The sequence below is a fragment of the Micropterus salmoides genome, unplaced genomic scaffold, assembly GCF_014851395.1.
Source record: "Micropterus salmoides isolate LMB-PRFRI ecotype aquatic unplaced genomic scaffold, ASM1485139v1 Ms_hic_scaffold_1360, whole genome shotgun sequence".
Taxonomy (NCBI): Eukaryota; Metazoa; Chordata; class Actinopteri; order Centrarchiformes; family Centrarchidae; genus Micropterus; species Micropterus salmoides.
In genome coordinates, this window is record NW_024040442.1 from 1 (window position 1) to 15,245 (window position 15,245).

At 43.9% G+C, this 15,245-nt stretch overlaps 1 protein-coding gene and 5 non-coding genes across 6 annotated transcripts; 1 reads left to right on the plus strand and 5 right to left on the minus strand.

Annotated features, from left to right (window-relative positions):
* Nucleotides 1–737: 737 nt before the first annotated feature.
* trnag-gcc lies at nucleotides 738–807 on the minus strand. The gene has a single exon. It is a non-coding gene; the product is annotated as a tRNA-Gly (tRNA).
* A 3,398-nt stretch (nucleotides 808–4,205) lies between these two features.
* On the minus strand, nucleotides 4,206–4,276 carry trnag-gcc. The gene has a single exon. It is a non-coding gene; the product is annotated as a tRNA-Gly (tRNA).
* A 1,307-nt stretch (nucleotides 4,277–5,583) lies between these two features.
* On the minus strand, nucleotides 5,584–5,654 carry trnag-gcc. Its single transcript has one exon. It is a non-coding gene; the product is annotated as a tRNA-Gly (tRNA).
* A 1,308-nt stretch (nucleotides 5,655–6,962) lies between these two features.
* On the minus strand, nucleotides 6,963–7,033 carry trnag-gcc. Its single transcript has one exon. It is a non-coding gene; the product is annotated as a tRNA-Gly (tRNA).
* A 1,353-nt stretch (nucleotides 7,034–8,386) lies between these two features.
* trnag-gcc lies at nucleotides 8,387–8,457 on the minus strand. The gene has a single exon. It is a non-coding gene; the product is annotated as a tRNA-Gly (tRNA).
* Nucleotides 8,458–9,909: 1,452 nt separating this feature from the next.
* On the plus strand, nucleotides 9,910–13,434 carry LOC119901541 (arpin-like). Its single transcript, XM_038717106.1, has 3 exons — nucleotides 9,910–10,268; nucleotides 11,689–11,852; nucleotides 12,639–13,434. The coding sequence occupies exons 1-3, from the start codon at nucleotides 10,115–10,117 to the stop codon at nucleotides 12,645–12,647; spliced, it is 327 nt and encodes a 108-aa protein (XP_038573034.1). The 5' UTR covers nucleotides 9,910–10,114; the 3' UTR covers nucleotides 12,648–13,434.
* Nucleotides 13,435–15,245: the final 1,811 nt, after the last annotated feature.

Sequence of the window (15,245 nt, forward strand, 5' to 3'; positions counted from 1 at the left end):
GAGACGTTTATACTGACTATGGTGTTTCTCTAACTTTTCCCCTAGCCCCACAATGAATCGTTACTGGTATTTTCTCTGGCGCCCCATGAGATTGATTTTTGTGATTTTGAGTGAATGAAAGTCTCAACAACTACTGGATGTATTGTCATGAAGTTGGCGCACACATTCAGTTTCCCTTCAGGATAACTGTAATTTCCAATGCCTAATGAATAAGTCAGGATGAAGACACACTGGCCAGTTTCATGTCCTCATACCTTAAAAGCCCTGAAAACAATTTTCTCAGTCACCTTGAGAGTTGTCGCTATCCATGCTGTCTCAACAAGCCTTGAGGAAATTTGGTACAGAAATTCGTTTCCGCAGAAGATGAATCCTGCTGACTTTAGTGGTCCCTTGACTTTCCTCTTGGCCCACGATGAGGTCAAACCAATGTCTCATTTTGGGCAAGATTGAATTTGGCTCAGAAAGTTACGTAACCATCTGAAACAAGTCAGAGCGGCACAGAACAAACTAAGGCGCTGCTTTCAACTTGCAGTCTCCCGTTGGGGCGTTGGTGGGAATCCCACTTCTGATAAATCGATTTCGGCTGGACCCGCACCTTGTTCTTGTAACGATGCTTGCAGTTAAGCAAGGAATTTGTGATCGGTTGTTGATGTATCACGTTGTACAAGCTTGCCGTTAGGGTTTCCTTCACAGCTGAGTGGTTTCGGCTGGTACGCGACAAGGTTAAAACTTGTCACTGCATTGGCCGGGAATCGAACCCGGGCCTCCCGCGTGGCAGGCGAGAATTCTACCACTGAACACCAATGCTCGATGAAGCTGCCCCGTAGGAGCTGACGCGTCCATTTCTGGTGGAATTTTCAGCTGGCCTCCTGGCGGCTAGAATTCTACCACTGGACCACCGCCGCTTAGTGAACAAGTCAGATTTGGATGACACGCTTTCGGGGTGAAGACACACCTGGTATTTGGCCAGTTTCCAGTCCACATACTTCAAACAGTAAAAGCCCTCAAAACGCACGCGGCCACTTTCTGGTGGAATTTTCAGCTGGCCTGAATTCTACACTGAATTCTCTCAGTCGTCTTGACCAAATTGTGTACAGACGTTCACATTCCCCAGAGGACATCATACTGACTACGGTGATTCCCTGACTTTTCCCCTAGCCCCAATGAACTGTGACTGATATTTTCTCTAGCGCCACCATGAGATTGATTTTTGTGATTTTGGGTGAAATCACTCACCGTCATGAAATTTGGCGTACACATTCACTTTCCCCTCAGGATAAACTGTAATTTCCAGTGCCTAATGAACAAGTCGGGTGTGACCGGAAAGCCGTCAAATGTGTGCAGACGTTCATGGTCCCCAGAGGAGACGTTATACTGACTATGGTGTTTCTCTAACTTTTCCCCTAGCCCCACAATGAATCGTACTGGTATTTTCTCTGGCGCCCCCATGAGATTGATTTTTGTGATTTTGAGTGAAATGTCTCAACAACTACTGGATGTATTGTCATGAAGTTTGGCGCACACATTCAGTTTCCCTTCAGGATAAACTGTAATTTCCAATGCCTAATGAATAAGTCAGGATGAAGACACACCTGGCCAGTTTCATGTCCTCATACCTTAAAAGCCTGAAAACATATTTTCTCAGTCACCTTGAGAGTTGTCGCTATCCATGCTGTCTCAACAAGCCTTGAGGAAATTGGTACAGAAATTCGTTTTCCGCAGAAGATGAATCCTGCTGACTTTAGTGGTCCCTTGACTTTTCCTCTTGGCCCACGATGAGGTCAAACCAATGTCTCATTTTGGGCAAGATTGAAATTTTGGCTCAGAAAGTTACGTAACCATCTGAAACAAGTCAGAGCGGCACAGAACAAACTAAGGCGCTGCTTTCAACTTGAACAAGTCATTTGGATGACACGCTTTCGGGGTGAAGACACACTGGTATTTGGCCAGTTTCCAGTCCACATACTTCAAACAGTAAAAGCCCTCAAAACGCAGCGGCCATTTCTGGTGGAATTTTCAGCTGGCTGAATTCTACCACTGAATTCTCTCAGTCGTCTTGACCAAATTGTGTACAGACGTTCACATTCCCAGAGGAGACATCATACTGACTACGGTGATTCCCTGACTTTTCCCCTAGCCCCACAATGAACTGTGACTGATATTTCTCTAGCGCCACCATGAGATTGATTTTTGTGATTTTGAGTGAAATCACTCACCGTCATGAAATTTGGCGTACACATTCACTTTCCCTCAGGATAAACTGTAATTTCCAGTGCCTAATGAACAAGTCGGGTGTGACCGGAAAGCCGTCAAATTGTGTGCAGACGTTCATGGTCCCCAGAGGAGACGTTATACTGACTATGGTGTTTCTCTAACTTTTCCCTAGCCCCACAATGAATCGTTACTGGTATTTCTCTGGCGCCCCCATGAGTTGATTTTTGTGATTTTGAGTGAAATGTCTCAACAACTACTGGATGATTGTCATGAAGTTTGGCGCACACATTCACTTTCCCTTCAGGATAAACTGTAATTTCCAATGCCTAATGAATAAGTCAGGATGAAGACACACTGGCCAGTTTCATGTCCTCATACCTTAAAAGCCCTGAAACATATTTCTCAGTCACCTTGAGAGTTGTCGCTATCCATGCTGTCTCAACAAGCCTTGAGGAAATTTGGTACAGAAATTCGTTTTCCGCAGAAGATGAATCCTGCTGACTTAGTGGTCCCTTGACTTTTCCTCTTGGCCCACGATGAGGTCAAACCAATGTCTCATTTTGGGCAAGATTGAAATTTGGCTCAGAAAGTTACGTAACCATCTGAAACAAGTCAGAGCGGCACAGAACAAACTAAGGCGCTGCTTTCAACTTGCAGTCTCCCGTTGGGGCGTTGGTGGGAATCCCACTTCTGATAAAATCGATTTCGGCTGGACCCGCACCTTGTTCTTGAACGATTGCTGAGTTAAGCAAGGAATTTGTGATCGGTTGTTGATGTATCACGTTGTACAAGCTTGCCGTTAGGGTTTCCTTCACAGCTGAGTGGTTCGGCTGGTACGCGACAAGGTTAAAACTTGTCACTGCATACTTCAGACAGTAAAAGCCCTCAAACGCACGCGGCCACTTTCTGGTGGAATTTTCAGCTGGCCTGAATTCTACCACTGAATTCTCTCAGTCGTCTTGACCAAATTGTGTACAGACGTTCACATTCCCCAGAGGAGACATCATACTGACTACGGTGATTCCCTGACTTTTCCCCTAGCCCCACAATGAACTGTGACTGATATTTTCTCTAGCGCCACCATGAGATTGATTTTGTGATTTTGAGTGAAATCACTCACCGTCATGAAATTTGGCGTACACATTCACTTTCCCCTCAGGATAAACTGTAATTTCCAGTGCCTAATGAACAAGTCGGGTGTGACCGGAAAGCCGTCAAATTGTGTGCAGACGTTCATGGTCCCCAGAGGAGACGTTATACTGACTATGGTGTTTCTCTAACTTTTCCCCTAGCCCCACAATGAATCGTTACTGGTATTTTCTCTGGCGCCCCCATGAGATTGATTTTTGTGATTTTGAGTGAAATGTCTCAACAACTACTGGATGTATTGTCATGAAGTTTGGCGCACACATTCACTTTCCCTTCAGGATAAACTGTAATTTCCAATGCCTAATGAATAAGTCAGGATGAAGACACACCTGGCCAGTTTCATGTCCTCATACCTTAAAAGCCCTGAAAACATATTTTCTCAGTCACCTTGAGAGTTGTCGCTATCCATGCTGTCTCAACAAGCCTTGAGGAAATTTGGTACAGAAATTCGTTTTCCGCAGAAGATGAATCCTGCTGACTTTAGTGGTCCCTTGACTTTTCCTCTTGGCCCACGATGAGGTCAAACCAATGTCTCATTTTGGGCAAGATTGAAATTTTGGCTCAGAAAGTTACGTAACCATCTGAAACAAGTCAGAGCGGCACAGAACAAACTAAGGCGCTGCTTTCAACTTGCAGTCTCCCGTTGGGGCGTTGGTGGGAATCCCACTTCTGATAAAATCGATTTCGGCTGGACCCGCACCTTGTTCTTGTAACGATGCTTGCAGTTAAGCAAGGAATTTGTGATCGGTTGTTGATGTATCACGTTGTACAAGCTTGCCGTTAGGGTTTCCTTCACAGCTGAGTGGTTTCGGCTGGTACGCGTCAAGGTTAAAACTTGTCACTGCATTGGCCGGGAATCGAACCCGGGCCTCCCGCGTGGCAGGCGAGAATTCTACCACTGAACCACCAATGTCGATGAAGCTGCCCCGTAGGAGCTGACGCGTCCACTTTCTGGTGGAATTTTCAGCTGGCCTCCGTGGCGGCTAGAATTCTACCACTGGACCACCGCCGCTTAGTGAACAAGTCAGATTTGGACTGACACGCTTTCGGGGTGAAGACACACCTGGTATTTGGCCAGTTTCCAGTCCACATACTTCAAACAGTAAAAGCCCTCAAAACGCACGCGGCCACTTTCTGGTGGAATTTTCAGCTGGCCTGAATTCTACCACTGAATTCTCTCAGTCGTCTTGACCAAATTGTGTACAGACGTTCACATTCCCCAGAGGAGACATCATACTGACTACGGTGATTCCCTGACTTTTCCCCTAGCCCCACAATGAACTGTGACTGATATTTTCTCTAGCGCCACCATGAGATTGATTTTTGTGATTTTGGGTGAAATCACTCACCGTCATGAAATTTGGCGTACACATTCACTTTCCCCTCAGGATAAACTGTAATTTCCAGTGCCTAATGAACAAGTCGGGTGTGACCGGAAAGCCGTCAAATTGTGTGCAGACGTTCATGGTCCCCAGAGGAGACGTTATACTGACTATGGTGTTTCTCTAACTTTTCCCCTAGCCCCACAATGAATCGTTACTGGTATTTTCTCTGGCGCCCCCATGAGATTGATTTTTGTGATTTTGAGTGAAATGTCTCAACAACTACTGGATGTATTGTCATGAAGTTTGGCGCACACATTCAGTTTCCCTTCAGGATAAACTGTAATTTCCAATGCCTAATGAATAAGTCAGGATGAAGACACACCTGGCCAGTTTCATGTCCTCATACCTTAAAAGCCCTGAAAACATATTTTCTCAGTCACCTTGAGAGTTGTCGCTATCCATGCTGTCTCAACAAGCCTTGAGGAAATTTGGTACAGAAATTCGTTTTCCGCAGAAGATGAATCCTGCTGACTTTAGTGGTCCCTTGACTTTTCCTCTTGGCCCACGATGAGGTCAAACCAATGTCTCATTTTGGGCAAGATTGAAATTTTGGCTCAGAAAGTTACGTAACCATCTGAAACAAGTCAGAGCGGCACAGAACAAACTAAGGCGCTGCTTTCAACTTGCAGTCTCCCGTTGGGGCGTTGGTGGGAATCCCACTTCTGATAAAATCGATTTCGGCTGGACCCGCACCTTGTTCTTGTAACGATGCTTGCAGTTAAGCAAGGAATTTGTGATCGGTTGTTGATGTATCACGTTGTACAAGCTTGCCGTTAGGGTTTCCTTCACAGCTGAGTGGTTTCGGCTGGTACGCGACAAGGTTAAAACTTGTCACTGCATTGGCCGGGAATCGAACCCGGGCCTCCCGCGTGGCAGGCGAGAATTCTACCACTGAACCACCAATGCTCGATGAAGCTGCCCCGTAGGAGCTGACGCGTCCACTTTCTGGTGGAATTTTCAGCTGGCCTCCGTGGCGGCTAGAATTCTACCACTGGACCACCGCCGCTTAGTGAACAAGTCAGATTTGGACTGACACGCTTTCGGGGTGAAGACACACCTGGTATTTGGCCAGTTTCCAGTCCACATACTTCAAACAGTAAAAGCCCTCAAAACGCACGCGGCCACTTTCTGGTGGAATTTTCAGCTGGCCTGAATTCTACCACTGAATTCTCTCAGTCGTCTTGACCAAATTGTGTACAGACGTTCACATTCCCCAGAGGAGACATCATACTGACTACGGTGATTCCCTGACTTTTCCCCTAGCCCCACAATGAACTGTGACTGATATTTTCTCTAGCGCCACCATGAGATTGATTTTTGTGATTTTGAGTGAAATCACTCACCGTCATGAAATTTGGCGTACACATTCACTTTCCCCTCAGGATAAACTGTAATTTCCAGTGCCTAATGAACAAGTCGGGTGTGACCGGAAAGCCGTCAAATTGTGTGCAGACGTCCATGGTCCCCAGAGGAGACGTTATACTGACTATGGTGTTTCTCTAACTTTTCCCCTAGCCCCACAATGAATCGTTACTGGTGTTTTCTCTGGCGCCCCCATGAGATTGATTTTTGTGATTTTGAGTGAAATGTCTCAACAACTACTGGATGTATTGTCATGAAGTTTGGCGCACACATTCAGTTTCCCTTCAGGATAAACTGTAATTTCCAATGCCTAATGAATAAGTCAGGATGAAGACACACCTGGCCAGTTTCATGTCCTCATACCTTAAAAGCCCTGAAAACATATTTTCTCAGTCACCTTGAGAGTTGTCGCTATCCATGCTGTCTCAACAAGCCTTGAGGAAATTTGGTACAGAAATTCGTTTTCCGCAGAAGATGAATCCTGCTGACTTTAGTGGTCCCTTGACTTTTCCTCTTGGCCCACGATGAGGTCAAACCAATGTCTCATTTTGGGCAAGATTGAAATTTTGGCTCAGAAAGTTACGTAACCATCTGAAACAAGTCAGAGCGGCACAGAACAAACTAAGGCGCTGCTTTCAACTTGCAGTCTCCCGTTGGGGCGTTGGTGGGAATCCCACTTCTGATAAAATCGATTTCGGCTGGACCCGCACCTTGTTCTTGTAACGATGCTTGCAGTTAAGCAAGGAATTTGTGATCGGTTGTTGATGTATCACGTTGTACAAGCTTGCCGTTAGGGTTTCCTTCACAGCTGAGTGGTTTCGGCTGGTACGCGACAAGGTTAAAACTTGTCACTGCATTGGCCGGGAATCGAACCCGGGCCTCCCGCGTGGCAGGCGAGAATTCTACCACTGAACCACCAATGCTCGATGAAGCTGCCCTGTAGGAGCTGACGCGTCCACTTTCTGGTGGAATTTTCAGCTGGCCTCCGTGGCGGCTAGAATTCTACCACTGGACCACCGCCGCTTAGTGAACAAGTCAGATTTGGACTGACACGCTTTCGGGGTGAAGACACACCTGGTATTTGGCCAGTTTCCAGTCCACATACTTCAAACAGTAAAAGCCCTCAAAACGCACGCGGCCACTTTCTGGTGGAATTTTCAGCTGGCCTGAATTCTACCACTGAATTCTCTCAGTCGTCTTGACCAAATTGTGTACAGACGTTCACATTCCCCAGAGGAGACATCATACTGACTACGGTGATTCCCTGACTTTTCCCCTAGCCCCACAATGAACTGTGACTGATATTTTCTCTAGCGCCACCATGAGATTGATTTTTGTGATTTTGGGTGAAATCACTCACCGTCATGAAATTTGGCGTACACATTCACTTTCCCCTCAGGATAAACTGTAATTTCCAGTGCCTAATGAACAAGTCGGGTGTGACCGGAAAGCCGTCAAATTGTGTGCAGACGTTCATGGTCCCCAGAGGAGACGTTATACTGACTATGGTGTTTCTCTAACTTTTCCCCTAGCCCCACAATGAATCGTTACTGGTATTTTCTCTGGCGCCCCCATGAGATTGATTTTTGTGATTTTGAGTGAAATGTCTCAACAACTACTGGATGTATTGTCATGAAGTTTGGCGCACACATTCAGTTTCCCTTCAGGATAAACTGTAATTTCCAATGCCTAATGAATAAGTCAGGATGAAGACACACCTGGCCAGTTTCATGTCCTCATACCTTAAAAGCCCTGAAAACATATTTTCTCAGTCACCTTGAGAGTTGTCGCTATCCATGCTGTCTCAACAAGCCTTGAGGAAATTGGTACAGAAATTCGTTTTCGTCACGCGGCCACTTTCTGGTGGAATTTTCAGCTGGCCTGAATTCTACCACTGAATTCTCTCAGTCGTCTTGACCAAATTGTGTACAGACGTTCACATTCCCCAGAGGAGACATCATACTGACTACGGTGATTCCCTGACTTTTCCCCTAGCCCCACAATGAACTGTGACTGATATTTTCTCTAGCGCCACCATGAGATTGATTTTTGTGATTTTGAGTGAAATCACTCACCGTCATGAAATTTGGCGTACACATTCACTTTCCCCTCAGGATAAACTGTAATTTCCAGTGCCTAATGAACAAGTCGGGTGTGACCGGAGCAAGGAATTTGTGATCGGTTGTTGATGTATCACGTTGTACAAGCTTGCCGTTAGGGTTTCCTTCACAGCTGAGTGGTTTCGGCTGGTACGCGACAAGGTTAAAACTTGTCACTGCATTGGCCGGGAATCGAACCCGGGCCTCCCGCGTGGCAGGCGAGAATTCTACCACTGAACCACCAATGCTCGATGAAGCTGCCCCGTAGGAGCTGACGCGTCCACTTTCTGGTGGAATTTTCAGCTGGCCTCCGTGGCGGCTAGAATTCTACCACTGGACCACCGCCGCTTAGTGAACAAGTCAGATTTGGACTGACACGCTTTCGGGGTGAAGACACACCTGGTATTTGGCCAGTTTCCAGTCCACATACTTCAAACAGTAAAAGCCCTCAAAACGCACGCGGCCACTTTCTGGTGGAATTTTCAGCTGGCCTGAATTCTACCACTGAATTCTCTCAGTCGTCTTGACCAAATTGTGTACAGACGTTCACATTCCCCAGAGGAGACATCATACTGACTACGGTGATTCCCTGACTTTTCCCCTAGCCCCACAATGAACTGTGACTGATATTTTCTCTAGCGCCACCATGAGATTGATTTTTGTGATTTTGAGTGAAATCACTCACCGTCATGAAATTTGGCGTACACATTCACTTTCCCCTCAGGATAAACTGTAATTTCCAGTGCCTAATGAACAAGTCGGGTGTGACCGGAAAGCCGTCAAATTGTGTGCAGACGTTCATGGTCCCCAGAGGAGACGTTATACTGACTATGGTGTTTCTCTAACTTTTCCCCTAGCCCCACAATGAATCGTTACTGGTATTTTCTCTGGCGCCCCCATGAGATTGATTTTTGTGATTTTGAGTGAAATGTCTCAACAACTACTGGATGTATTGTCATGAAGTTTGGCGCACACATTCACTTTCCCTTCAGGATAAACTGTAATTTCCAATGCCTAATGAATAAGTCAGGATGAAGACACACCTGGCCAGTTTCATGTCCTCATACCTTAAAAGCCCTGAAAACATATTTTCTCAGTCACCTTGAGAGTTGTCGCTATCCATGCTGTCTCAACAAGCCTTGAGGAAATTTGGTACAGAAATTCGTTTTCCGCAGAAGATGAATCCTGCTGACTTTAGTGGTCCCTTGACTTTTCCTCTTGGCCCACGATGAGGTCAAACCAATGTCTCATTTTGGGCAAGATTGAAATTTTGGCTCAGAAAGTTACGTAACCATCTGAAACAAGTCAGAGCGGCACAGAACAAACTAAGGCGCTGCTTTCAACTTGCAGTCTCCCGTTGGGGCGTTGGTGGGAATCCCACTTCTGATAAAATCGATTTCGGCTGGACCCGCACCTTGTTCTTGTAACGATGCTTGCAGTTAAGCAAGGAATTTGTGATCGGTTGTTGATGTATCACGTTGTACAAGCTTGCCGTTAGGGTTTCCTTCACAGCTGAGTGGTTTCAGCTGGTATGCGACAAGGTTAAAACTTGCCGCTGCATTGGCCGGGAATCGAACCCGGGCCTCTCCCGCGTGGCAGGCGAGAATTTGACACTTTCTCTTTTCCAACAGGGTAAATTGCAAGTAATCCTTTTTCAACATGTCAAATGTGGACTGACTGTCTTTGTGTTTTGTTGTTCTGCTGCACTTTTTACTAAGTTCTGCTCAGCTGTTGTCAAATTGATGAAGCTGTTTTCTTTATTTGCTTCTATTTTTCTATTTGCACGTGCTTCATTTTCACCTTTAATTTCTTTCAAACTTCATTGGTTTATGCACATTTTCTTTCCATACAGAAGTGGAAGCTAAGGGGCAGTCAGATCGTTTATCTGAGGAGCAGCTGTCAGTGATGGTGAACAAAGATGAGCTGGTGAAGATAACTGATAAGTACCGACCCAGTGGGACCTGGGCCTTCTGGTACCCAGAGTCAGAGATGGATAAAACAGAGCTGGAAACAGGACAGGACCTGCGGCTGAAGACCAGAGGGAATAGTCCTTTCATATGTGAGTCTGTATTGCCATACTGTTTTTACTGCTTAGCTACTTTCATGTTTTCACCATTCAAAATTTAACAGAAAACACTGCATGCACGGCATCCCCTATGCCAAGGGCGGACTGACCACTGGGAGTAACACGCGTTTTCCTGGTGGGCCACTGAACAATTAGGCCGATAAGCAAGGTCACTGTATAAGTTAATATATCATTATACAACACAAGGTTTTTTAACAAAAAGAAAGTTTGTAGTCCCTACATCAGGGGTTGGCAAATAAGTCTGGCATCAGGCCAAATTTTTTTCAAGCCATTAGATGGCGGGACAGAACAAAGTCAAATTATTTCAAATCCTTGTATACTCACGGGCATGTATAGCTCAGTAGGTACTGTGCGGGACTCGTTAGGAAGACTGGAAGATCAATTCCAATTAACTGCCTATATTTTACTTGATTATAAGGACACTTTTGCACATGCTCACAATAAGGCACATGCTGCAGTGTGTGTGCGCCTAGCGTTTGATCCGCATTCATAAACCTATGGGGCCCACCAGCAATGATATCTGGCCACGGGCCAGATATCATTGCTGGTGGGCCGTTCTGGCGGGCTGCCTATTGCTGACCACTGCCCTACATGATACACAGAGTGGAAGTAATTTACGCAATTAGGATAAAAAAAAGTAACTGTATTCCGTTATACTACAGGAAAAAAAAGACACAATCTGATACATTATATAAAAACAGGGATTACTGTAAAAACACAAAGGGAGGGACTTGTTATGTTATGCCCCTACCCCATTGTGCAGACTCTGTGCGGACTGGTTGTAGCTCTCAGTGGGTAAACACGACAGCCGGACCATACTGAACACAGCCTCCGAGACTGACAGAGGCCAGTTTGGCCACTGTGAGTACAGTACAGTGGTTTTCTTGCTGGGTTTGGCTCTTGGCACCTCACGGCTGAGTCAACTAATTGGACTGCTAGCTGCACGGCTAGCTACAGATGCAGACAGATAATAATAATAATAATAATCTTTATTTATAGAGCACTTTTCAAAAACAAGTTACAAAGTGCTTTAACAAGTGTAAAAACAATAATACCCAAAGATAATGTTCAGTGAGCAACAGTTAACGGTTTAGCAAAAAGTAAAGCTATCCATCAAGATCTTGTGTCCATCAAGAAAGGCATCGGAACCCATCAAGAAAATTATGAATTATGTGCAAGCCAACAATATGAAAGATTTGGTGCCATTTAGTGCCCCATCAAAGTGTAATTCACCTCTGTCCAACATAGCTAGACAGCAACTGTGAGAGATGGGCTGGTCATTTCACAAAAGAGATTTGTATGTATGTTATTTATTTGTACGTCTTGTGGCATTTTGTACCATCTGCTTCTGAAAAGTGCTACATAAATAAACTTTGTTATTTTCTGCTTTCAGTCTCCTTAGCAAAAGTGGACGGTGGCACAGTGACCAAGTGTAACTTTGCTGGAGATGAAAAGGCCGGAGCATCGTGGACAGATATGATTATGGCCAACAAAGCAGATGCTGTCAGCACTCAGAAGCCCAAAGGAGAAGGAGAGGGAGCAGAGGAGGATGAATGGGTAAGGACACCTACCAAATCAAATCCAAGCATATATACAGAAGGGGGGGTTGGGGCTAGCTGGTTAGCATGCCAACTTTATCTTTGCAACCCAATATAGACATCTCACAACTGTTACTTCTTCACATTTTAAAATGTTAAAAATGTAAAATTCTGGCCATATCATACACGGTGTAACCACATTGCAACTTTAATACCTGTGAGGTAGCCTGGATTGGAAATTTACAAATAATTTTTTGTATTTGATTTGGATTTACTCATATGATGAGTGTTAGCTCAAGACAAATGAGGCATTTAAAGAAAAGTATGGTAAAAGAAGCACTTCTAAGTAATTGCAGATTATGTATTTAAGTTTGAATATTAACATAATTATATGTAGTGTCTGTATCTATTTAGGGCCCTCTTACTTAGGGGCCCAGGCAGTTGCCGACGTTGTCTAATGGTTAAGTTTGCTCCTGCTACCTAGTTATTTGGATTGCACTTTAGAACTTCCCTGCAACTCTCTGCAGGACAGGCAACACGTGCTGCTCTCATTTAAAGATAAGGCAAAAGAAAGCTTTTCATTTTCATAATTATATACGCACTGTGTAAAGGAACTTGACCTCTTTGTACACGTGATACTTGAATGGATATGGATCAAGCTAGAAGCTATCATTTGCACTACAAGGAAGTGGGCAGAATCCCTCTGTGGCTCCATCTGATGTTTAGAATATATACACAGCAGGTGATGTCTTGGACAAACTGAAACCAGACAAGTCTCACTTCTCCCACTTTGTTTCTCTCTCAGGACGATTAAGGAAACCGACTCCCCCGTCAGCCGGAACTGTTGGTCCTGTTCTTGTCTCCAAATTGAACTGCTTCAACTTGGCTCCATTCCTGTGTCTTTGACTTTAGATTGGACATTTCACTGGGGTACTGAACCTCTTACATATGTGGCCTTGGGGCCAGAAACCTTGCGTCACTTCTACAGTATGTGACTAGACTCTTTCAGCTCCACAGAGTGTATCTGGCTGTTAGCTGTGATGCGGACTGAGTCTTTGAAACTTTACCATTGTCTTGTATTCTTTGGATTAGATCCATATGTTTATATGACTGGAACTTGAGCTCTGCATTTTTCTCTTTCTTTGCTTGTTCTTTTACTCTTTCCTGTTTGTGTCCCAAGTGTAATCCAGGGTGCATATGTGTGATATTTCTGCATAACATGGGATTAATTGCAGTCCCTCTTGTTTTTCAGCACACTTCCATACTGTAACTTAAGTCCTGTTTAGAGAGACAGACTGTATTTTAAAGTGTAGTTTTGAGTTTATTTCTGTGTAACAACTGAAGTATTTGGAAATGCTCCGCTTGCACTTGTAATATTTATCACAGGGGATTATTCTTTCTTGGCTAGTATGCCATCTAAATGATTTTATGTGTAGTGGAAGACTCATATTAAACCTTACAGACAACAGTCACCTTTGTACTGTAAAATCATTCAGAAAGATCTTTTTATATATAGCATTCCAAAGTTAAATAAGACCTGTATTATTTTGACCAGGTAAAACCAAAATGATACATGCTGGATTAAAGGACTTAACACAGGATTAACACAATGCCAAAGTTTTATTATTAAATATTTCAGCAACATACAAGAATAATTTGGTTCCTTGAGTACAACACATATGGGCATTACAACAAACAGAGCAGGTTCTGTCCTTTGGCTCTGACATGTGCAAATGTTGAGCTGGTATGGAAATTGGTAGCATCAATATGCTGGTAAATTTTAGCTGTTGCAATTCATTTTTTCCTTTGCTAGGAGCTTTATATCACCAATTAAAGTTTCAGTCCACTTTCCACTATAAAAACATTGCACAACGTTTTTATCATAAAATTATTTTAATAATGGGCAACAAGAACAAGATTTCTAAATGTAAATATGTTATAATCTTTTTCAAACATACAACTATCTTTAAAGTTGGACTATGCTGCATAAGTATCTTGTTACTTTGACTGTTCGCATTGAATATACTGTATAAATATTGCACGAGTCTATACAAAACACTGCATTTTCACTTTGGTCTTAGGTGCACATCTCTCTCATGAACTCAGTACAGTAGAATCAGTTCTCTACTCTGTATCAGTCTTATGTGCTGCACAGTCACGGTTCAGCTTGGTAAATTGTTTGGTAGGAAATTGAATCTCTCATTTTACGATCATTTCTCTAGTCCATTTTCCTGACAAAGCGAGATTCCCTCTTGATTGGTTCTTGTTTTTGAAGTGGATTTGGTGGAGAAAGTCTTACAAGGACTCAGCTGCAGAATCAAAAACTGCTAGCACCGCTGATCTGTGAGGCTCTGAAACATGGACGCTTTTTTTCCACTCTACAAAGCTGTTTCTGTTTCGAACCACTCTAGTATAATATCTTTGTTCTTGTTGACCCACTGGATGTTGACTTGGGTTTGCTCTTTGGCCTGCTGCACCGCCCTGGTAGCAGGACCCAGATCATAGTCCGTCTCAAAACGATCCAGCTGTTCACACACACAGATGATATAATGATGTTAGAGCATTTCTTTGTAAGTGCTTTGCATTCACCAAAGAAAAGAAATGGAGGCCTGATCTCACAGTTATGAGGAACTATGAGTCTTATAGTTCTGTCATAATTATAAGATAGGAACTCATTGATAAGGTCTCCCACTTGTTTCTTTAGTGAATGCACATTGCAGCTAAGCAACAGTAGCATACTAAAACACAAGGCTGGGCATTAATTTATATTTTTCCTGTCACTGAGTGGGAAATATCCCGATCAGGGAGCATTTCATAATACATTATTTCGTGGTGCTGCAGGTTACAAAAACTTCAATGTCCTCTACATGGACCATCAACTAGTGAGATGACATGCTGGGAAATGTAGCTTTAGCCTCAGTCATTAAGTGTGATATCATGTAGCCATGACCTGGGGAAAGGTCTGAAAACAGCTGCAAATGTTAAAAAGTCAGCCACAGCTGACTGTAGCTCAATTAGCTAGCTAGCTACAGCTGATAAAACCAGACACATCTGAAAAAATGACAAAACTGCGTTTGTCTGCTCCTGTCAGAAATCAAAGACCCATTTAAAAAACAAATAGAATTTCGAGTGGTAATTGACCACGACTGTGTCCGAAATTACCCAGCTTAGCTTACCATTTTGTAGTTAGTTAGTTAGTAGTTTGAGTTATTATACCCTATATAGTCCACTCAATGTACCCCAGAATGCATTTGGAAAAGTAGTGAACAACCGATGGTCACTAACCAAGCCATATATACCATCATACATTGCGCTGATAGAAAAAACTGATTGTCCGAAGGCAATGACGCAATTAACGGTGCCGAAATAACGATCAGGATAGTGTCTGAAAGTCTTGTTTTAATAACGCGAG

Coding starts and splice junctions, on each gene's coding strand:
- LOC119901541 (XM_038717106.1), top strand. CDS start 10,115: ATGGTGAACAAAGATGAGCTGGTGAAGATAACTGATAAGTACCGACCC. Junction 10,269..11,688: donor AGGGAATAGTCCTTTCATAT/GTGAGTCTGTAT, acceptor TTCTGCTTTCAG/TCTCCTTAGCAAAAGTGGAC.